This window comes from Crinia signifera, chromosome 4 (assembly GCF_055691185.1).
Source record: "Crinia signifera chromosome 4, ASM5569118v1, whole genome shotgun sequence".
Classification (NCBI taxonomy): domain Eukaryota; kingdom Metazoa; phylum Chordata; class Amphibia; order Anura; family Myobatrachidae; genus Crinia; species Crinia signifera.
In genome coordinates, this window is record NC_139220.1 from 249,398,945 (window position 1) to 249,422,741 (window position 23,797).

The 23,797-nt window shown below is 44.6% G+C and overlaps 1 protein-coding gene across 2 annotated transcripts in view; it reads left to right on the forward strand.

Moving 5' to 3' along the window:
• The window catches only part of SLCO3A1 (solute carrier organic anion transporter family member 3A1), a 266,549-nt gene that overhangs the window by 202,801 nt on the left and 39,951 nt on the right, over window positions 1-23,797 (forward strand). For both annotated transcript variants that reach the window (XM_083184233.1, XM_083184232.1), the window contains exons 5-8: window positions 2,244-2,408; window positions 3,778-3,976; window positions 12,769-12,907; window positions 16,921-17,096. In XM_083184233.1, the coding sequence (XP_083040359.1) occupies window positions 2,244-2,408; window positions 3,778-3,976; window positions 12,769-12,907; window positions 16,921-17,096 (679 nt within the window). The remainder of the gene's footprint in view (window positions 1-2,243; window positions 2,409-3,777; window positions 3,977-12,768; window positions 12,908-16,920; window positions 17,097-23,797) is intronic.

A 23,797-nucleotide genomic window follows, 5' to 3' on the forward strand; every position in this document is an offset into this window, starting at 1 on the left:
ATCGCGTCAAATCGCATCAAATCGCATGCTTAGGGTACTGGCATACAATTTCAACATCGGGCGCCCAGATAAGTCACAAGTACCAGCTGCGATTTTTGTTGGAGTGCCGGCAGGATTGGACTATTTTATATATATATATATATATATATATATATATATATATATATATATATATATATATATATATATATATAGATAGCAGTTGTAAGTTGGCACCCTTGTGTAGACCTTTAGTTATTGGGTCTCTATGGGCCTTTGACAAGATTCAAAACAAATTAGAGTAAAAGTAAAGTCCAAAATTTATAAACATTTATTAAAAAGTCTCTTTTTCCACAGGACAGTGGTGGATATTCCAGACCATAAAAAGTTTAGTGGTACATTTTCAAATATTCCAAGTTAGCAAGCCGAGTCTGCTATAAATATATTATCCAAACTTATCATACTAATCAATATTCGCTTTGATTTAATATTTTATTGACAAAATCTATACAGGGAGGTAATTGATGTTAAGGGTTCTGTACTGCTGTATGGCTTCGGTATTTTCTGTTGACAATCACAATGTCAACAGGCTTTATATAGAATTCACTATGTTGACATGTTCAGAATGCCAACAATATCAATGTCAACACTGATATTGAAATGTTCATTTTGATTGGTATATAATGTCAACCTGTTTTAAGCATACCCCCCAATCCCTAAACTTTAATATGTATTGTGGCAGGGACAGCATACTTCCACATGAAGGTAATGTGGAGGATCCGGTCCAGGTTTTAGAGCAGCAGCAGGAAAACTGATGCGATCAGGGTTGGTGATATAAGTGGTTCCAGGGCAGAGGGTCAATGTTCCTGATGGTGAAATAGCAGGCCGAAAGTTTGGGCTATGGTAGGGACCACTGGAACATTGGGGGTTATTCTAGTTCACTCTTTCTGACAAAATTCTTCTTAGATGGACAAAACCATGTGCACTGCAGGTGGGGCAGATGTTACTTGTGCAGAGAGAATTAGATTTGGGTGGGGTTTTACTTCAAAGTGAGATCTATATTACAGTATAAAAATAAAGCAGCCAGTATTTACCCTGCACAGAAACAAAATAACTCACCCAAATGTAACTCTTTCTGCACATTTTACATCTGCCCCCCTGCAGTGCACATGGTTTTGTCCATCTAAGAAGGATTTTGTCAGAAAGAGTGAACTAGAATAAGGCCCATTGTGAGGAGTTTGAACTATGCTGTGACATCTGAATGTTGCAATGTTTTAACCGTGTTTGCCTAAGTGGTTTACCTGGTATGCTGTTAACCTGCTACAAAATAAAGACCAAGACTTTATCTTATCCAGTGTATATGATTCATTGTCACAGAATATTATTGACATTTAGCTGTTTCCGACATAACATAATTTTAACTCTATCAATATTTCATGTGTCAGTTTGTCGACAACATGAGTACATCCTGTACTCAGCAATATTTGGGCATGTTTCAAGCCCTGTTTGTAATACCCCTTTTTGGACCCTGCTTCAACCTGGGTACGGCCCGGCGTTTTTGTTACCTTTTACAACATCATCCATCCCAGCAGTCTTTACTGCCCCCCCAGGTTCTTGAGCCGGCGCTTGGAGATGGCATCATCTTCGAGCGCCAGGACCCCCGCAACGTCATCACTGAGCTGGTGGCACCCCAAGGTAAGCTGCTGGGCTGCCCCTAGCCTCTATGCACACCCTAGCCCCCTCAGGTGAATGGATGCTGCACACAGGCATCCATTTACCTCCTCTCTGCCTCCGCCGCTGTCTGCACAGTACAGCAGACAGCAGCAGAGGCTGTGCGTGCCCCCTGCCCAACCTCACTGCTGCTGCGGTCGGGAGGTTGGGCTCCCCCATTGGTGTAAACAGGAGCCAGGTCGGATGACTCAGCATACCTGTTTACACTGCCCACCACCTGGCTCCTCCCTGTGTTCCACCCTGGTCAGGTCCGGGTAGGATTAGCAGGGAAATGAGCCCGTGTTTTTTTTTAGTACCCCTTTTACACCGACGCTGACTCGTGTCAAGGAGGAAAAAACCCGGGTTTTTGCCTCGGTGTAAAAGGGGTATTAATGATATAATGCGTTCATCCTTTGAGAGATCATCCTCTACTTCTGTACGATGCATCAAAATATAAATGTAAACGGAAAAAATAAACAGTTTTGAGTTGAAAAACAAACTGAATGTAGCTGCATTGGGAGTGTGTGACCTAAATATTTTTTTTTTCCTTACAGTCATTCCAAAAGTCACAAAGCACCTGCTATCCAACCCCGTATTCACCTGCATCGTCCTTGCAGCCTGCATGGAGATAGCCGTGGTCGCTGGCTTTGCAGCATTCCTGGGAAAATACCTAGAGCAACAATTTAACTTGACAACCTCATCTGCCAATCAGCTGCTAGGTGAGAGGAAGAACGCCAGAAATAGAAATGTCTCTTACTTGCACTGTACAGCCAGCCCTTATGCCTTCAGTTACCTGAAGGGCAATTTGTCATTGATCCATAATTGTAAAACATTACATTTAATGACCCGGCGACATAACGCAATGTTGTTGAAGTTTATGGCTTTGCTAGAACAAAACTATATTAGCTGCGTCATGTAGTAATTCAGATGATTGACCCTTCATCTTGAAACTGATACATATTTTAAGACAGTGAGATGAAGCATATCTCGGGAACCTGAAGGCTACTTGACCTTGCCTTTGTTAGCTACGTGCTGCTTAATCTAGCAAGAACATTTTTAATATATGCATAGTATATTTCAGTGACACAGAGTTTTCAATATAATATTCATCTATTGATTTGCTTTTACACTAAGGCCTATATAGGAACACAGCCCATATGCTTTACAAAATCCCCTTCCTGCACAGCACACGTCAAGTAGATTCCCAAGCATTGTGGATATCTGCTAGGTGAATGGAGTTGTATAAAGTGCCAGATTAAACCCCGTGGAGGCCCCTAGGCAGTCAAAATCTTGGCAAATACACCAATTCTAATCAGTGGTGTATTTATAAAGGATGCAGTGTGTTTGCTGCACAGCAAACTTACCTACTTTTAAGGTTCCCTCTCCGGGAGAAGCTTCGGGAGGTGGGGCCAGGCATCTGACATCATCAAGCCCTGCCCCCACTATGACAAAATGCCACCATTTTTCCAGACTCCCCCCCTTTGATGGCAGCAGCACTGTGAAAATCACCAGAAATAGGGCTACTGTGCCATTTTCAGAGATCTGCGCTTTAGAGTCTTAGCCCTCTAGCCCTTACGTCAGTGATTTTCATCCTTTTTACCTTGTGGCACACTAAATAAGATTTTAAAATTACCAAGGCACCCACTGAGATGGGCCTCCATATAAAAAACAATCACACTGGTCTCCACAGGTAACCAAAATAAAATACATTGGCCCTTTACATAAAAAGAAGAGACAGTGAATAACAGTTGGACTGCTGGTGGCTGTAAACTGTTTGGGCATCTCTAGATCTGGGGGCACACTTGAGAATAGCTCAAGGCACACTAGTGTGCCACGGCACAGTGGTTGAAAAACACTGCCTTAAGTACTCATGAATATAACTAAAATACTTGTTTACTCAGTCACAGAGCTTCATACAGCAGTGTTTATACAGAGTGAGATATGGATGGGTATATGGTATCCATTCAACATATTAACCAACTATTTCACAATAAGTTTCTGGCAACCACCAAACTCTCAGATATGTTTTTACAGAAAGTGATGCCTGCTTTTTCTATCCCATAATAACTGTGCTGTGGCTTCTCCTAGGAATGACGGCAATACCATGTGCCTGCCTGGGCATTTTCTTGGGCGGGCTTCTTGTGAAGAAACTAAGCTTGTCTGCTCTGGGGGCAATCAGAATGGCCATGTTGGTAAACCTGGTGTCCACTGCTTGTTATGTATCCTTCCTCTTCCTTGGCTGTGATACAGGTCCTGTAGCTGGGGTGACTGTTCCCTATGGAAACATGTAAGTACCATTACTATTGTTACAAAGCATGTTTAGTACTTTCAAATACATTGGCTGCTCAGTGATGCAGTTCTGTAGAGCTGCATCTGTTATACTAACATACCCTCCAACTGTACCGATTTAGCCAGTACAGTACCATTTTTTAATGGTCTGTGCCGGCTAAATACCCCAGTACCGTTTGTAACAATTTTTAACTGTGAACTGTGATCAGTCTCCCATGTGTTCTGGAAGTCGTCACAGGACAGTTGCAGTCAATCGCCAATAAGATGTGTCCCAATGCAATGAGGAGCCCAAAGGGCCTTATTCTGGTGACTGAACGCCACGCACGGCCGACATTCTAAGAACACACGTCCATAGGTCGTCCGCATCCGTTTGGACGGACTCGCTAAGAAGAGGGAGTGTCTTCAGACTGCATCCAAACATGCGTGTGCGGTGGGAACTCAAAGATTCTGCACGGTCTTACTGCGTCCGAACGGACGGGAAGCTGACCGTACACACCGAGTTGGTGTATTTCCACAAACCTCACTAATCTATTCAGAAGTCATGCTTCTGAAACATGACACACTAATCCAATTAGCCTACCTCATAACACATAGATTATTTTTAAATGTAATCAATTACTTCCTAATTGATACTTAAACACATTACTTGCACTTTAGATTAACCCTTACAACATGTTAAGTGTTATTACTTCATTGTTGCCCCTTTACCTGTCTTAGTGGTTCTCATTGAACCTGTGAAAAGAGTGTAATTAATCACTAATGACTTGAGGAGTGGATTGTATTGTGGTCAGCTGTGAGTGTTTAAGGTGCGGGCATACTAATTGGGAGATCCGAATGCCTAGCGCATGAACCAGTGCTCTCCGAGAACTGAAACTTGCTTATGGACTCCGCAGATTTCTGCCATGTTGGTTCGCTTGCACTCGGTGTCCGGTCCGAATTCACGCCTACCACTGTTCGTGTACTCCCACGTGTATGCCCAGTATTACGCCCAGTTTTGCCCACTTTGAAACCACGCCCTTGTGTACGCCCACATGACGCCCATATGTCCCGAGGGAGTTCGGTGCACATTTGTAGACGGTATTGGTGAGAATGAGTGCGCAGACACTACGTTGCACATGCGCATTGCGTTGCCTACGCATGCGCAGATAGCTAAAAAGCGCCTTCTAAAATAATTCAGAACGGACTGCTCCAAACAGAATAAGGCCCATAGTGAGGTTTGGAACACTTCAGCTCCGTTTCCAGTTAGGTATCTCTGTCTGGGGACTTTTGATAACCATGTCTGACTGCCGCTCCGCTGCCCCACCGGTCTAGCACACACACATGGCCGTATTCAGTACATCTAGCTTCCCCGCACCCCAGCGCCACAGTACCTGCATGGAGAGGAAGGGAAAAAAATGCCCATTACACATTCAGAAAGGGGACATGGTCATACTCCTTTACCGGTGGCCATGCCCCATTTACCCATGGTCAAGCCCTCTTTCCGAATTTGTATCGGTTTTTGCCCTTTAGATGTTGGAGGGTATGTACTAAGGTCGGCAGGTTCACCTATTGTACAGTATAGTAACTTTGTAGAGAAAACATGTCACTAAACCGTTTTATAGCGATTGATAGATATGCAGTCAGCTGACGTGTTAGGATATCTATTGTATACAGATGGGGCAGGCCTCTTCCTTGCTGGCGAATCGCCAGAACGTCAGTGCTGGTGATCCGCCAGCAGCCTGCCTCACCATCTGACTGAGACGCGCGTGCGTCTCACGCGCACGCGCGTCTCAATCTCCGTTGGCGGGGCGACGGGAACCCTGTCCGTCTCCGCCTCAGGGAACGGACAGGGTTAGGGGGGGGGGGGTGCGGGCAGGCGGCGGGGACCCCGGGTTACCGCCGACAAGCCGGCGGTGACCCGGGGGGAGCGCCATCGCCATCCCCTGCCAAGATGGGACCTGCCCCATCTGTAGAAGCAGGGCTAAAAATAACAAGATTTTCCTTCTTATTCCTATACTTAAATAAATCTCTTCCTTCCCGCAGCCTGAACGGGCCGCGTTTCCCCGTCTAAAATGATGTAGATTTATTTTTCTGCTGAAGAATCAGATAAACAACCCGTGAAACAAACAAAAGACGGCCACATTTATCCTCTTTATATTCCATTTTATTAGACGCCAAAATGATGTTTATGATAAATATAAAAAGTTTCTTTTCTCTGTTTCAGCACAGAAACATTGAAAGTTGACAGGCGATAATGATTAAGTTGCTCATATAGTCTGCAGACTTTATATACAAACTGTTTATTCTCATATTATGGTGTCATTCTGTGTTGTTGTTGATTTATTATTAAACAGACAAGAAAGACATGTATTAATTTTCACTACTGAGAAAGTTATTAGTGGGTGTCTGTTTTCATTTATGGAGTGCAGTGTCTTCTCGCAGCCTGCAGAGGGCAGTCTAAACTGTCCTGGACAGCAAGAGTGTTAATAAAAATTAGCATCTGCAAATCAACACTTAGAACACCGTTACAGCTACAGTATATGATGTTACACAAGTGAAAAATAATATAATACATGTAAATATAATTTAATGCATTTGTTATTATTTTGTATATTATTTAATCATCACAAATTATTGGCTATATTGATGTCAATAAGATGACAATATTTAGCCTGTTGCTGAAATATTTCTCTCTGATAAAATATTTTAAAATACTCAGGTCTAGGTAAGGAATAACCTCACCCAGGCTTAAAGGCAAAGGCATTACTACCATAGGTGCGGGGGGTGCAGCTCATAGTTGCCAACCCTCCTGCATTCTGCAGGAGACTCCCTGAAATAACAGCAATCTCCCTCTCTCCCTCATTCGTCTGTCAATCTCCCTCATTTCACCTAGCCCACATTACAGTGTTACATTTTTTTGGGGAAAAAGGAATGAGAGGCAGATACATTTACATTGCATCATCTGCACCATTTCCCAGCACTTTAGCAAGTACAGTAGCTCTTACTGACTGCTTTGGGGCTCATCTACGATTGTATATAAGTCATTTTAAAAGATTCCTCTCAGATGTAGCAGTACACATCCACCCTTCTAGGTGCCACAGTCACAATCTCTTTTCACAATCTTTCCATATATGGAACTAGAATCTACCTTTAGTTGGAGCATGACACACCCCCTCAATGGGGCACTTTGCAAAATTGTACTACCAACTATAATCTCCCTGAAACCAGTTTTCAAAAGTCGGCAAGTATGGTGCAGCTGCTATGGGGCCCAGAGCTGAGAGGGGCTAACTTTGCCTGTCAAAGTTACATATGCTGTATACATTTTTCAGCATTAGGTGATAAATGGGGGCCCTTACAAACTTTTGCTATGGGTCCCACATGTATCTAGTTACGCCACTGCTTAAAGGGTTGGAAAATCTCAGCCACAATGCTTAATAATTCATATTTATATATAGGCCAGAAGACTCAGACCCAATATTATGCCAGGTGTGCAGTGCTACTAGCAATCCCTGTGGGCTAATTGCAATAAATATTGCAGGATAACTGGGGGTATCAGGTTTTAACAGTAGCATTTCTGCCTCTAGCTTGCATAAATGTCAGTGTTTCATGTCCAGATCCCTGCATTACATGACATACTTAGTGCCTCAGGGATATTGATTGTACTAGATGCACAAATGCTTAAACTGTGAACAGCTCTGTATATAAATGTAATGATTATTGCTCCCATGGGACTGGCGGTCTGGGTGGTCTACGATGGCGGTTTTTACCTATAGGCTGCAGGACTGCAGCACCCCAGGTAAAATCTGCCACTGCTCAGCCCAAGTGAAGCCAGATGAAATCTGTGAGACTGCACTGGCTGCACGGTGACTGGCAGTGACTTCCTATTGGAAGTCCGACCTGCCAGTCACCCGAGGCAGTCATATTGGGAGGTATTCCTTTCTCCGGGGCTACCTCTTTGACTTCTATGGGCTGCAGCCGTAGCAGCCACTAGAAACAGGGGCATGTGCAAGCACCGGAGCGCCTAGGCACTGTTGCTTGCGATGTGGACGCCTGCCCGCCCGGCCGCCATGCTGCTCCGGGGGAGTGGGGTGGATTATGGGGAGTGTGATGTCACCGGCGCACTGCTCGTGGGGGTTGGGGGGTCTGCGTTGTGCCCGCCGTGCTGCTCACTCACCACCGAGATGCAACTTCCTTCCTCTGGGCGGCTCTCCTCTGCTGCTGCTGCTGGCCTGCAGCTCACTACCGCCCTCCAGTGGCTGGCGCCCTAGGCAAATACCTAAACCTGCCTAGTGGTGGCGCCGGCCCTGTGTGCAATCACATGCGCAGTACCTAGGTCCGTAGTGCACATGTGCCAGTCCTGGTGCCTGTACCTTGATTTAACTTCTATGGGTTGCTAGAAGGGTACTGGTAGGTATCTTAAGTACAGTTAGGAATAGGGAATGCGGATAATGTATCCTTATAAGGGTTGTTCTCTTTTAAATGTAAAAAGAAAAAGCCTTGTAGCATATACAGTGGTTTGCAAAAGTCAACAGATTTGTCTGTATTACATATGACACTTAAACAGATTGTTCCAGATACTGTAGTATTTTTATTGCGAATCAGTGGGATTTTTTAAAAAGGAATCAGCAGACAAATCATGAATCATAAATTTACTTTACGAGCCTACGGGTTTTCAATAAAAATCCTGTCTAGAACAATCTGTGTAAGTGTCATTTGTAATACATACAAATCTGTTGAATTTTTAGTGGGTTAAATCACTTTGCAAGTCACTGCACTGTAAGTATATTTCCAAACGATTGCTCCTATAACTTCAGAATTATTTTTAGAAGTTAATTATTGGTTTCTGTATCCTTTATTTATATCTTCCCTTACTATGGGCCCGATTCAGAACTGATCTCTGGTCTGTGAATCTTCGGAGAAGAAATCAGTTAGCTACCGCCCTGCTCTAGTGAAATTCCACCCCTGTGCACAGCTGCAAATGCCTTTGCAGACATGTGAATATTAGCTAATCCATGTGTTCAGCGGCTGAGGGGCAGATTTATTAAGCTCGGTGAAGTGATAAAGTGTCTGGTTTTTATCACCGGCCAATCAGCTCCTACCTGGGAAGTTACAGGCTTGGTTTGAAACAGGACAGGAGCTGATTGGCTGGTGATAAAAACCAGACACTTTATCACTTCACCAAGCTTAATAAATCTACCCCTGAGTAACCTGTGACTTAAGGTGCTTATACATGGTGCGATGATCGCATCCGTTATGGGCTGGATCGCAACGCATTCAATTTGCGTGCGATCCAAGGGCAGTACAAAAAGTATGTGCAGCACATACTTTTTGTACTGTGCGATGAGATGCCCATGGGCACCTTTACTCAGCGTTGCGATCCTGCGAAGGATGGCTCGATCGGGGCGGGAGCTAACATTAAAAGTCCTTCCTTGAAATCACCCAGTGTACGGCCTGCATGAAAAGATCATCGCTGGATTTGTTCACACTGGGACCTCGCACCTGCGCACTACGTTCGTTCGATAATTGGCAGGGCTGCCAATTTGTACAGGTCTTATTCTGGCCTTATGACCAGATAGTAGATACAATCAGCGCCTTTACATTGGGATTTATAAATACCATGTTACCAGAGAAACTGCTACTAATAAAATACATCAATATCTCAAATGGCCACGGATGTTGGAAACCCTGCAACATATTTCAGGCAGCCCCAGAGTTTATTGTTGTTTAAACCAGTCACCGGTGTTTAAAGAGCACTTTTACCACCTTTAAGCAGCAATAAATGTCATACCTGCCATTTTACAATCTTTTACAGTACATGAACTTGCTTTTGCTACAATGATTGTTATAATGGAACTCAGTAAAGTGACAGACCATATGTAATGAACTCCTGGCCTCATAGATTACAGCTGACACATGAAAAATGATCCTTCGGGTTAAAAAACAAACGTCAATATTTTAGCTCTTCTATAAACTCACCACAAGAACAAAAAGCTTCAGAGTGAGAAATACCCAGCTGGTACCAACAAGCTTCCCCAAAAATAGAACACGGTTGTTCAAGGTATGGTGTTGTGGGACATCAAGGGCCAAATGTAATGCCGCCCTAGTTTGGGCTGTGCGGGATGCTGGAGGAAGTCGGATGTTTTCTAAAGAGGCAATCACTCACAAGGTAAAACCGTGCCATGTAAGTAATTGCCCCTTTAAAAAAACATCCGAGTCCGGCCAAATGTTAGTGCGCTGTTGTCATAGGACCAAACTGCAAATTTTCTTCTCTAACCCCAAATGTCAGTGTGCCATTTGTTGTGTTACCTAAACCAAACAATTACACATTTCCTTTTACCTGTACACTCCTTTTGTATGTCTGTCCACACTTCATTTTTTTTGTGCTTCTACCTCTGCTACACAACTTTGTGTTTTCTTCCAGCCACTGTGTCACCCACCACCCCTGTGTTTTCTCTCAGCCACTGTGTCACACCCACCGTGCTGTGTCCCAGCCACTGTGTTACCCCTTACCTGTGTTTTCTGTCAGCCACTGCATTCAGGGCAGGCGACAGGGGGGGTCAAGGGGGACACCTGTACAGGGCCCCAAGCTTGTGAGGGGCCCCAAGGTTCTGAGGGGCTCAGGGTCTGTAAGCATGTCTGCAGCAGTGAAGTACCTAGCAATGGATAATAAAGGCACCTGTCTGGATTCCTGTAGGGTACTTGCCTGGAACCGGCCCCTCCGGTATTAGTGAATATTAATTATGTTTCTTTTGTAACAATAAAAAAAAACGTTCAATATGAAGTGTACTAAAAATGTTCTGCACAAGGGGGCGGGGTATTGGGCCCCCCAGATATATCAGTGTACCGGGCCCCAAGATTTCTGTTGCCAGCCCTGACTGCATTATACCTTACCCTTGTTCTCTCCATGCCACTGAGATAATCCCTACCCCTGTGTTCTCTATCAGCCACTAAGCCATCTTCTAGCCCTTTATTTTCTGTCAGCCAATGTGTCATCCCGCTACCCGTGTTGTCTCCCAGCCACTCTTTCACCTCCTACCCCTGTGTTCCTTGTCAGCCACTTTGTGACCCCTCCACCCCAGTGCTCACTTCCAGTCACTGTGTCAACCAGAGTTCACTTCCAGTCAGTACCATCCAAACTCCCCCTTTCATAATTCTCCACTGCCTGTTGATGCAGCTTCCCCATAAATCTGATCTGCTTACCTGATCATTAGACCAGCAGTGACCCTTCAGTGTCTGTAGCGTCCCTGCTAGCACCTCTAGCTTTCCCTCTGATTATCACTGAGCAGCATGGATATAGGCACCCTGCCCCTTACCCTCTGCATTGCCCAGGTCAGCCTTCCTCTCAATGCTCAGACTGCTTCGCTCCCAGTCTTAACATCTTTCCTGATGATATTGGTGGCCGAATATCCGGATCCCTCCTCCTAGAGCAGGACCAGGTGGCGCTACATCAACTCAAGTCAGTACTGAGTGGGCACTTGGATCACTTGTGCTCATCAGGGTTACAAACCTGGGATGGAGAGAACCTCTCCAGCTCAGCACCTCCCTGTTTTGAATACTCTGCTAAACTGGAAACACCAATCCGGCTTGAAGTTATAAATCAGTCCTTCTAACAATATTTCTCCCACATAGGTAAGGCTGTGCTATACAGTATGCAGAGAAAAGGGGGAAGTAACCCTGAAGAGAGTTAAGGGGGAGGTATTCCCCTGCAGAAAATGGATGGGGTCCTTAATGTTTGGAGAAATGTGTTATGCCATGTGTTATAGGTAGCATGGCCTACAGTAAAAAAAATGCTGGAGGGACTGGTACTTGGGAGGAGAGAGCATAAGATGAAAGGACGAGACACAGTAGGTGATTTAGCCACTTCTCTGGCAGGTATTCAATGCTGTGGGCGAGCGGTGACAGCGAGCAGAGCTTCCTGCTCGCTGTCACCACTCACCCTGTCAGTATCCAACGCAGCCCCCTCATACGCCAATTCTCCCTCGCTCCATTTTTTGAGAGAGGGGGAATTGGCGTATGCTGCTCCTGAACCAGCGAGACTCGTGCCTAAATACAGCGAGTTTCCTGCATTAGCCGCAGGTCTTGCTGTTTTGGGGAATTCTCGCCGTCCTGTAACGGCGAGGATTTCCCCGGAATGTTGAATAGAGCGGCTGGTGCGGGGGTTAAACAGCGAGGATCGCTGGTTTTCGGCAATCCTCGCTGTTTAACCCCCTCGCTGGCCGCTCGCTGTGACATTGAATACACCCCATGATGTCATTCGGTCAGCCATGGTATCCTCTAATGAGTCACTCTGACTCGTTATAGTACTGTTCTAATAATGGCCCCCGGATCCCCTTTTGCACTAAGAGAGCAGAGCAGTGGTGTTAACCTGTCCCCTCACCCGCGGGACACTGCCACCTGTGGGTGGGACAGTGGGATTGTCTCACTGTAATCGGAACAGCTGGGAGATATAATGTAGAACAGAGACCACAATTCTATTAATTGGATACCTGAAGCATCAAATTAGTCAACTGAAACCAATAGACTTCCATGTGATTCTTGTTTCCCATAACAAAGAACAAAGAGTAGATTACAGAAAATGGTTGCTACTGGCAACATGACAGTTTTCTTTGTGCACTAGTTTTAATACTTACCATACAGTTTTAATACTTGTCCCCAATTAAAGTCTATATTTAATTGGCCTCTCGAGACCTGCTTTGTAGTCTCTAATTAATGTCAGTGTTGGCATCTCCCAAAGATCTCACCCTTGCAGCTTTCACTGCCTATGCCTACACTATGTATTGTGACATTTTTGATATTGTTCTTTTCCCTCAGGTCTTCTTCAGGGTCTTCACTGAATCGCTCCCCTCCCTGCAATAATGGCTGTGAGTGTCATAATGACTCGTTCAGCCCTGTTTGTGGAGCTGATGGAATCACCTACATGTCTGCCTGCCTTGCTGGCTGCACAAAATCTGTAAGTTCATAAGCAATGGTTATATATCATAAATTAACATACAGATTCATTGTATAATTTGCATCTTCATACAGTTCCCAGACTGCAACTTTAATCTCCATACTTCAAATTGTGTTTATTCTTATAATGTTTGATAAGTACCACAGTACAGATATCTCATTTTAAACACAGCATTAACCCCAGGAAGCAATTTCCTGCTACCCAGGTCTCCATCTTATTGAGACAATTACAGACTAGGAATAAAATGCGTGCTGATTCATTGATAATTTTCTCATCTTCTATTCATTAACAAGAGACTATTTGCCTTCAACGGAGCACACACGTTCTCTGCACTAATGCAGTTACAATGTATTGTCTGCACATTACCTCTTTAACAGAATCATTGGAAGGGGCGTTGGGAATTTTTTGACTCTATTGTAGAGAATCTGACATACAGATTGTATTACTGCCAAAGATGGACGCCGAGCCTTTTTACTAACAGATCAGAGCAGGTTTATCCTCTCATAATGGAGTGGGCGGCTGCTGTAAATGAGAGGTTCCAGCATAATATTCTACAACATTTACATAAATAAATGATTTGGCTAATGTACCTAAATAAATGATTTGCATAGATATATAATTTTTTTTTTTTAAATACAGCCAATAATATGTCATGTTTATTTTAAAATATCTTCAAAACACTTTAAAACACACACACACACACACACATTCACATAAAAACTACTTCTCTTGCGGTGCTCTAAAATACAGTATTACCACCCAAGTAGCAACTTAATTGTATCAAATAACACTAGCAATTTATGGGTGGTATTCAATATTTGTCGATATTTCCCGACGGGAAATATCGGCACTCACCTATTCAATGCCGCCATTAACCACAACATGGAAGGCTGCCAAATCTGACCTTTTTTTTTAAGTCGGATCTGTTTTTTCGAATACACAGCCGTTTTCCAACAATCCACAGCTGTTTTCACCAAGGGGACGCAGTGCTACGTCCGTGTCCATGTCAACGGTGTCAACATTTGGGTAAAAAAAAAAGCCCATGCCGACCTTTTGACTGTGGACCTTTCCCATGATGACCCAATGCTTGTGCCAACCTAATGACCTGTCGACCTAACCCCATGTCGACCTTCAGTTACATTTATCTACTGTACATCAGTGGTTGCTAACCTTGACACTTCAGCTGTGTTGAACTACACATCCCAGGATGCCCTGCTACAGTTTTACTATTTGGCCATGCTAAAACTGATTGCAGGGCATGCTGGGATGTGTAGTTCGACAACAGCTGGAGTGTCAAGGTTAGCCATCACTGATCTATGTAACCCATGATGGGTTTAGATATTCTTTGTAAATTCTTTTCCCAATGGAGCCTTCAATTGCCTGATTTTTCTACATTTTTATATTTATATTTTTGGTACTTGTGAGTTATCTGGGCGCCCGATTTTTTGATTGTATGCCTTAAGTTAAGGCATACAATCAGATGCGATGCGATGCGATATCGCATCGCATCGCATGCGACCATCGGATGCGATGACCTGATTTTTCCATAGGAATCAATGTTAAAATGATTCCTATGGAAAAAGGGGTCCTTTTCATACCCCTACTATCCAAGTGGGCATGGAGTTGGATATAAACCTGTGGCGAGCGTAGCGAGCCACCGAGCCCGAAGCGTGGCGAGCGTAGCGAGCCCCGCGAGGGGACGGTATTCTGTGTCCCCTCGCGGGGCTCGCTACGCTCGCCACGCTTCGGGCTCGGTGGCTCGCTACGCTCGCCACAGGTTTATATCCAACTCCATGCCCACTTGGATAGTAGGGGTATGAAAAGAACCCCTTTTTCCCATTGAATTCCATGTTAAAATGGACTCAGTCCATTTTAACATTGATTCCTATGGAAAAATCGGGTCATCGCATCGCATCGCATCCGATGGTCGCATGCGATGCGATGCGATGTGCCCGATCCGACCCGATTTAGAAATCGGGCGCCCAGATAACTCACAAGTACCATATTTTTTATATAATAATAATAATAATAATTAAAAAAAAAAGTGCTTCTTTCATCTGGAGCAAGTGCTGCCAGTACATGGGCACTGCCATCTTGCCATATTAGCTGACTGCTGTTCTACCATTCCTAGACTCTTTCCTTATCTCTTGCACATGGATTCAGTTACCTATCAGCGGCCAAGGTGTCCTATAGAAGGCTTTCCCTGGTGACGACTCATTGCTACAACAACTTCTGCTGTAACTTGCTTGCTAATTTCCTATATGTCGGAGAGGAGGGGTTTGAGAGCCGCACAAGGTTCTCCCCGCCAGGTGTGAATTGGGTCAAAGAGGACCCCTTTCACCACTCTGGTGGGGTTCGGCCTGTGTTGCCTGGGACCAACTTTGTAGACGTAATGTCCCTTACGGGATAGGGGGTCTGTGTGTGTTGGTGGTGCTCCCATTTCCCCTCTCCCCCATTTTAATATCCTATATGTACAGTAGTTTCCAGAATTTGGTTTCACAGTTCTCTGTAGTGTATTGCTAATTGTGCTCTTATTCTCGAAGCTGTACTTGATGTTGCTAAACACTATCCACAATCATCTGTGTGTTCCCGAGTTCCTCCAAATTCAAGCCAATAGTTCTGAGTTGTACTACAGTCTCCATGGGTTCTCATGTGTTTCTGTGATGTTGTAATCAAACTGCTAGTCATCATTACTGACTACTGCGCACATTCTCCAGTGTGTTCCTGATGTGCGCTAAGTATCAGTCATTACCAGTGAGCATTTTATACAGTCTACACGAGTGACATTCCAAGGACGAGTAGTTCAATTGCCTGCTTCCTACAGTTTCCAGTATACTATCAGGCACATTCTACACTGTGCTAGACCTAAGCTAGGTCCTGTATACTATCTGCTGCTGGTCCACTATTATACAGAATGTCATCTGAATTCCTCTTGTGCTACAATTGACTTTTACTAGCCACAGTCTTTACTGGGCAATCTTCAAAATTCCCTGTTAAGATCTTATTACCAACCCTTGCCGGTAATCAGTGACTGTTCATTGTGTCCTATTAGATAAAGGTCCGCTCTAGCAGTTTAATAAGTGGAAACCTTAGAAGACTTCCTAATTTTCATCATATAGTCTTCAGCAATATACGCTCTGGTCGGATAACAGACAATTGCAATGTCAAGGGATTTCTGTCTTTTGGCAGCAGGTGCTGGATATCTCTAAATACATTTCATGTCCAAACAGTGGTGTCTCTATAACTATATCCCCCCCCCCCCCATTTAGAACAAAGAAGGGGGATGGCCTCACTGCAAGGGTCAAGGCCTTGTAGAAAAAAAAGACTACCTTATACGCCAGTTTTGCAACCTGCACCCCCAGACATTGCCTACCACAGGGAAAAAGAATCCTGATTCATGCCCCTGACATTATTTGGGCATCCGCCTCCTGTCCGCCCATCCTGGAGCGAATGCCCCGGCCAATATGAAACTTGCAGAAGTCGTTCGCTCCTGGTGTTTGCACATACGCATATTCGTGCATGCACAAAACCCCAAACATTGGACAGGAGAGGTCATTCGGCCTGCACCGAACGGGTTTGAATAGCCCTTTTAGAGACGCCACTCCAGCCTACACTGGAAGACGTAAGCCAAAATGATATCTTTCGCTATTAATAATCAAGATATGTCCTTTGTTATTCATGAGATTTACTGTAGAACTGTATTGGGAAAACTATGCCCATTGGCTGGCCAAAGACAGCTGTAGTTACACATCTCAGCAGTGATCCCCTGTTTATAGTACAAGTATTTTTCACCTTTACAATGTAACCTGTAAAATGATGAATGTTCCAAAGTACTCCCTAGAATATACTGTCATTGAGAGTTTAAAGTAGGGCCGGTTTATAAGTAATGCTTAGAATAATTGTAAGATTACTGTGCGCTGCTTCTTGGCAGCTCTTTTTGATCGAATGCCCATGAAGCCACACAAGAAGGATACTGCCTTTCGCTTTACCTCTGTTCTGTGTTTTTCATCTAGAATCTGACTGGCTGCTCATGTATCACATCTGTCCCAGCGGAGAACACCACCGTAGTTCCTGGAAAATGTCCCAGCCCTGGATGTCAGGAGGCTTTTCTCACATTCCTGTGTGTGATGTGTGTCTGCAGCATGATTGGAGCAATGGCCCAGACTCCGTCTGTTATCATCCTTATCAGGTGAGATGTAAATTGTACAGGAGGGTCCACTATACTCCTGACCCAAGAGATAAAATATCTTGTGCTTCTACTTTAAACATAGCAAGAGTACAACAAGGAATCCAGAAATAAGTATTGCAGTCTTCCCAAAATAAATGTAAATGCAGCCGCTCATGACTGAGTCAACTATTCGAACCAGCTTATAATTTAAAGTAAGATGTACTTGATGAATGCTGCCACAATGCTTTTTGGTTGCCATGGGCAACTTTTCCCTTGCTCCACTTCTCCAGTCTTTTCACTGCCTGATACATTCCCCTCATAGTGCAGCCTGAGCATAGTTGAGAAGTCCCCCAGAGATCTGCACATATGCAGAAGCCATAATCTACTGCACTCAGCAAGCTGCCAGAATGAAGAGGGTCCACATGGAGCCTGCATATGCGTCCTCTCCTCTCTTAAACTACCCTGCAGAGGGGCAACTGCCAATAGATGCTGCTGCGGAGAATTAAACCCTTGATGTCTGTAAGTGGAATAACAAATGTTGCGTTGGACTGATCATTTTTAATTAAAGGTTGCCTCTAACTCTAAAAATGCAATTCAATTAATGTTCCAACCATTTCTCCAGCATCTTGTGACCACCCCATAGAATTAGTGTATATCTGCAGTGTTGGTACCGTGTTTCCCCGATAATTAGACCTACCCCGATAATAAGCCCTACCCCAGATTTTGGACGCTGGTCCAAAATAAGCCCTCCCCCGAAATTAAGCCCTATCAAATTTCCCATGTATTTTTTTTTTTTTGTAACTGTAGCCCCCGCTCAGCCCCGCTGACCCCCGCTGACCTCCGCTGCCCTCCGCTCACCTCCTCTCACGCCCGCTCACCTCGCCTGCAACACCGCGGCTCCCGTTCCCAGGGATGCATTGCGGTAGGCGCGGCGTGACGTCACGCCGCGCACATCACCGCTCAGCTCAGCGCATACAGACGGAGAGGAGTCCCTGCACAATAAGGTTTATACATGGCTTCAGGGAAACACTATAATGCTAATTACACCAAATAGCAGTCTTTCCTGGGAAAACCTGAGACTAGAACCAGGGGGGGGGGGGGGGGGGGGGGGGCAGGTGTGGGCGAAGCTCTTGGCTCATGGGAAGGCAGGACTTGTCTGGGTCTTTCTTACTGAGAAGTTCATAAAAGGGAGATACCTGGTCCCAGTCACTAACTGGTCATCAGGAAGGTGTCAGCAGTAGCAGGTATTGCACAGTAGTTATCTGTTTTAGGTGTAGTACTGCATCTGTATGTGGGACATTTTTTTTAAAGGCGAAGTGGGGCATGTTTTAAATAAGCCCTCCCCCGAAAATAAGACCTATGGTCTTTTTTGAGTGAAAAAAAAAAAATAAGACAGTGTCTTATTATCGGGGAAACACGGTATATCAATACATTAATACAGTAAGTGGTGATGTGTGAATCCTGAGTCCCAACTGTCAGTATGTTCCGACAGTCGGGACCCTGGCCCGTTTTCATTCTGCCAGTTTATAGGCAGACTATTCAGATTCAAAGTTTTGCCTACCAATTGGTGAAAAGGGGAGCGTGTCAATGAAAACGGCCTTGGATTGTCGAGATCCAGCTGTGTTCTGGACAATCCATGGTGGTTTTTGGCAAAATGGGCTTGACTGCTTTTAAAGTAAGGCCGTTCTGTCGATCTGCCTCTTTAATGCTGTCTGGAACGACAGCATTAAAGAGGCGCCCGTCGCTATTTCCCCCATCGGAAATAGCGGTGGGGATTGAATACTCCCTTAAAGGGCCCCTTACACTTGTGAGATTTTGTCAGATTTGACCCAATTCAGGTGGATTGGGTCAATTTATCTGACAAAGGAGCAGATGTAACGAGAGAAGAATCCAAGGGTGATAAGGAGAGATAAATGTCCAGCCAATCACCTGCTAACTGCCATGTTGCAGCCTGTGTTTGAAAAAAGTCAGTAAGGAGCTGATTGGCTGGACGATTATCTCTCCTTAACACCCTTGCATTTATCTCTTGTTAAGGCTTAATATATCTGCCCCATTATCTGATGTGAATGTCTGACAAAATCTTATATGCCTGATGTGTAGGACCCAATGCACAATCCCGTGCCATTGGGTATAACCAAGAAATCCTCCTGCACATAGGATAAATCTCAAGTCAATCAGGTCCAACTTGTTGGACATTAGGTTGGACAAGTGTAAGGGGGCCTTAAGATTCTAGCTAAATAAAAGTTTTTTGACATAGCCATTGTGACTGTCTTAAGCAATTCTACCAGCTTTATGCATGCAAACACAGATATTACTAGAGAACAATAATGCTACTCTGTATATGACTTGACTCGGAGGTGATCCAGTGATGCATGTCCCTATTGCTTGTCACCATTGCTAGGAATAGCTAATGCTGGCTTAGCTAATGGTAAAAAAAAAAAAACAGAAAGTGAGAGATTTTGGGAGAGATTTCCCATTTTTTTTAAGTGGCAATCATTTACATGGCACAATGAACCTGGTTTTGCTATGTAATTGGTTGTCACTTTCATAAAATAGGAAAACTCACACCTTATTACATTTGGCCCATATTTTTTATTCTTCTGCAATTTACCTTACTAAATTGCACAAAGCCGATGTGAGCCCTTACTCGCACTTAAACCATGCTTAGTGGAAGTTGTTAGTACACTGACACCATAAGCATCGGGATTTTGCTCCATTAATACTCCATACTTAGTCCATTCTTTCTGACAAAATCCTTCTTAGATGGACAAAACCATGTGCGCTGCGGGTGGGGCAGATGTAACTTGTGCAGAGAGAATTAGATTTGGGTGGGGTTTTTCTTCAAAGTGAGATCTATATTGAAGTGTAAAATCATGCAGTCAGTATTTTCCCTGCACAGAAACAAAATAACTCACCCTAATCTAATTCTCTCTGCACATGTTACATCTGCCCCCATGCAGTGCACATGGTTTTGTCCATCTAAGAAGGATTTTGGAGGTTATTCTGATCGGAGCGGCCAAACGTGCGTACGTTCGCCATTAACGTACGCTATTCGTACGCGGCCGTTAGGGTTAGGTCCACCCACAAATCAGCCGCTTACGTACGGGCAGAAATACCGTAGAAGGGGAGTGGCGTACAAATGAGCGTACGGCAACGTACGCGGACGGCCCAGCCCTTGCACTCCGACAACAGGCGTACAACTGAGCGTACGGCGCCGTTTACGGACGTCTTTCCTCCGTCTCCCCACCGACTTCTTGCGGAGATCTGAGCGTACGCCAGTTTGCACGGACGGGTTCCTATTGTTTTCAATGGAAAACACAGGTTATGTCACCGCTCGTGAGAGTGAGCGTACGTCCGTGTACGCTGCCATACCCTTCACATATATGGACCTGCAAATCTTGCCTCTCAACTACTAATCTGACAATTGATTAATTAATCTATTTGTTATTCAATTATTGTTTTCTATTAACTCAATTGTCTACCTTAATAAAGACCTAATAAAACTACATTTGAACCCTCATTACATGTATATTTGTTATGTTCTAATGTGGCATTTTAATCACTATCTATGTGTCCCCATATTGCTGTTACTTTTACATCAAGTTATGTTGGTGTTTCTGTATATGTACTAAATTATGTCCATAATTACTTTGTCCACAATGTGTAACATGTATACCTACCCTGATGTTATGTGTGATGTTTTAATCTAACAACATTAAACATGCATGCATTTTCACTATGTGTTATTTTACTCAAAAACACACACATTCACACATCAATCATTACCCCTCACCTCAAATTACAAGTATAACGTACAGTACACATCTGTATGTACCTACCCTTACAAGCCCTCTAACATATTTATTAGTAAAAACACAGGCAATTTCGAACTGTACATAAACGTTTATTTTGGGCAAAAATAATAAGGGGGGGGGATAAAAAAAAATTAAATCGGGGCCTCCAACAGTCCAAACAGTATCTGGAGGTACAGGAGGGTCATTACTATCTCCCTCATTAGGGCTGCCACCTCCTCCTGCTGCTGTTCAGTGTCTGTAGTGAAGGGATAAAAAAAAAAAAGGTACTTGTTTCCTAGCACGGCCACAATCTTAAGTAATTGTGTCCCTTAATTAAGGGACACGATTACCCCGATGGACCCGATTTCTTTCGAAATCAGGTCCATTTTGCCGGCTAGGAAACAAAAATCGGGGGCATCGCGTCGGTCGGGACCATTAACATTGGTCCCGACGCGACCGACGCGATGCCCCCGATATTTGCATTGACTTCAATGTTAAAAAATTTTTTAACATTGAAATCTTGTCGGGAACGGTAAAATATCGGGGGCATCGCGTCGGTCGGGACCATTAACATTGGTCCCGACGCGATGCGACGCGATGCACCCGATTTTTACATAGGATTCAATGTTAAAAAAAAATTTAACATTGAAATGGTGTAAAAATGTAAAAAAATGTGAAATGGGTCAATATGACCCATTTCACATTATAAATGTCCCCGTCGTCGCCCCACGATAGACGCCAACCCGAAGCGTGGCGAGCGCAGCGAGCCCGCGAGGGGCGGCGGTACGCGTCCTCCGACCTTTTCATGCCCTACTATCCACTAGGGCGTGGAGTGAGAATAGAATAGTGTGGCGAGCGCAGCGAGCCACCGAGCCCGAAGCGTGGCGAGCGCAGCGAGCCCCGCGAGGGGACGCGGATACCTTCACAGGTAAACGCGTCCCTTCGCGGGCTTCACAGGTGTCCGTGGCGACGCAGACACCTGTGAAGCCCGCGAAGGGACGCGATTACCTGTGAAGGTATCCGCGTCCCCTCGCGGGGCTCGCTGCGCTCGCCACGCTTCGGGCTCGGTGGCTCGCTGCGCTCGCCACACTATTCTATTCTCACTCCACGCCCTAGTGGATAGTAGGGCATGAAAAGGTCGGAGGACGCGTACCGCCGCCCCTCGCGGGCTCGCTGCGCTCGCCACGCTTCGGGTTGCCGTCTATCGTGGGGCGCTGTGTACGCGCTTCAATTTGGGGGGGTTTGGAATTTTTTTCATTCAATCCAATGTAAAATTGGGTCCCAGGGACCCAATTTACATTGGATTTAATGAAAAAATCGGGTAAAAAATCGGTCGGTCGCGTCGATCGCATCGCATGCGACCAAATCGCATGCGATGCGATCGACCCGATTTTTTTCAGCACGACCACCCCGATCTTAATCGGTGTGGCCGTGCTAGGAAACAAGTACCAAAAAAAATTAATATATAACATACACAAATGTTTGTTGTATTTGTACATAATAAAAAGTTCAGAGTTATGTGTGAAGGCCACATACATTTTTAAACTACATTGAAGATGGGTCTGCTGTCAACACAGTACTAAAAAATAATATGTTAACACACACATACTGTACATAGTAAATAACATTAATTCAATTACTCCTTCATGGATGAATGTATGCTGTATCCCAATTGGTACTTTGGTTTTGGGGGACTGTCCTCTAACCTCACAATTAGCCTGTGCTATTTAAGGGTTATGAGATTGTTGTGGCTTAAGCACTCCTTACTATTTTAAATTTAGGACATTGCTGTACAAATTATAGGCCTACAGCTATGTTTGTAAAGCATGCATCCGCATGGCCTCACACACTATTACCCAAACAATCTCTACATTTATGTTGCACCAGTGCCAGATTAAGCCTTTGGGGGGCCCGGGGTACTTTAGACCGGGGGGCCCCCTTGCACTTGTCATTACTGGCCGCACACTGCATGGGAGAAAATTATACTGTCAAAACACAGAGTAAACTTGGTTAATGGTTAACTGCAGGGGATATATATATATATATATATATATATATATATATATATATACACACACACACACACACACACCACATGAAAAGCCTGTGTTTGTCCCTCTGCCCCTTACTCTGGAGGAGACCTCACAGTCCTATTGCTGCCTCTGATTAAAAACCCTCCCATGACTAAGCTGCTGCTGCTGTTCTCCATGGACCTGAGAAGCATGTAATGAGCTCCACCAATCAGAGCTCAGCACAAACTTCTCAGCCTCTGTCCTCTGGTGCAAAGTGTCAGGGGACTTAGTCAAGTCCCAGAAATGCACTGCACACTTGTGCAATCAGTGTGCCTTGGCTCCCGATGTTCAGCACCATAAATCATTGTCACATTGGCAGATAGGTGAAGCTGCAGCACTACCCCACCCATGGACAAAACCTTTAGCTAAAATCAAAAAATACAAAACAAATCAATTATTTTTTTTTTAAATACATGCCAACCACAGGGGGCCCCTAACTAGAGGGGGGCCCAGGGGCACTGACCCCTTGTGCCTCCATTATAATCCGGCCCTGTGTTGCACATCATGCTGGGAACTGGAGTTACCCAACACCTGGAGCCACATAACTACCACACCACTAATGTCGGATATCTCATTGGATGTACTGTTACAGTATGTCAATTATTCAAGGGGTGAGGCATGGCCACACTCAAAAATATCACCAAGGGGACCCTTGTTCCTGGAGAAGGACAGGACACACCTTATGGTCGGCCTGCAGTGATATGTTGCAACTAATGTTGATGTTGGATACACATATGTGGTTGTTGTGATTTTTGATGTGTAGAAATGTGTAGGTCAACATTATACACATTATTTACTTACGGCTACTTGAGCCATCCTGGTCCCCGCTGGTTGGCTGTTCGGTGTTTGGGGTGGT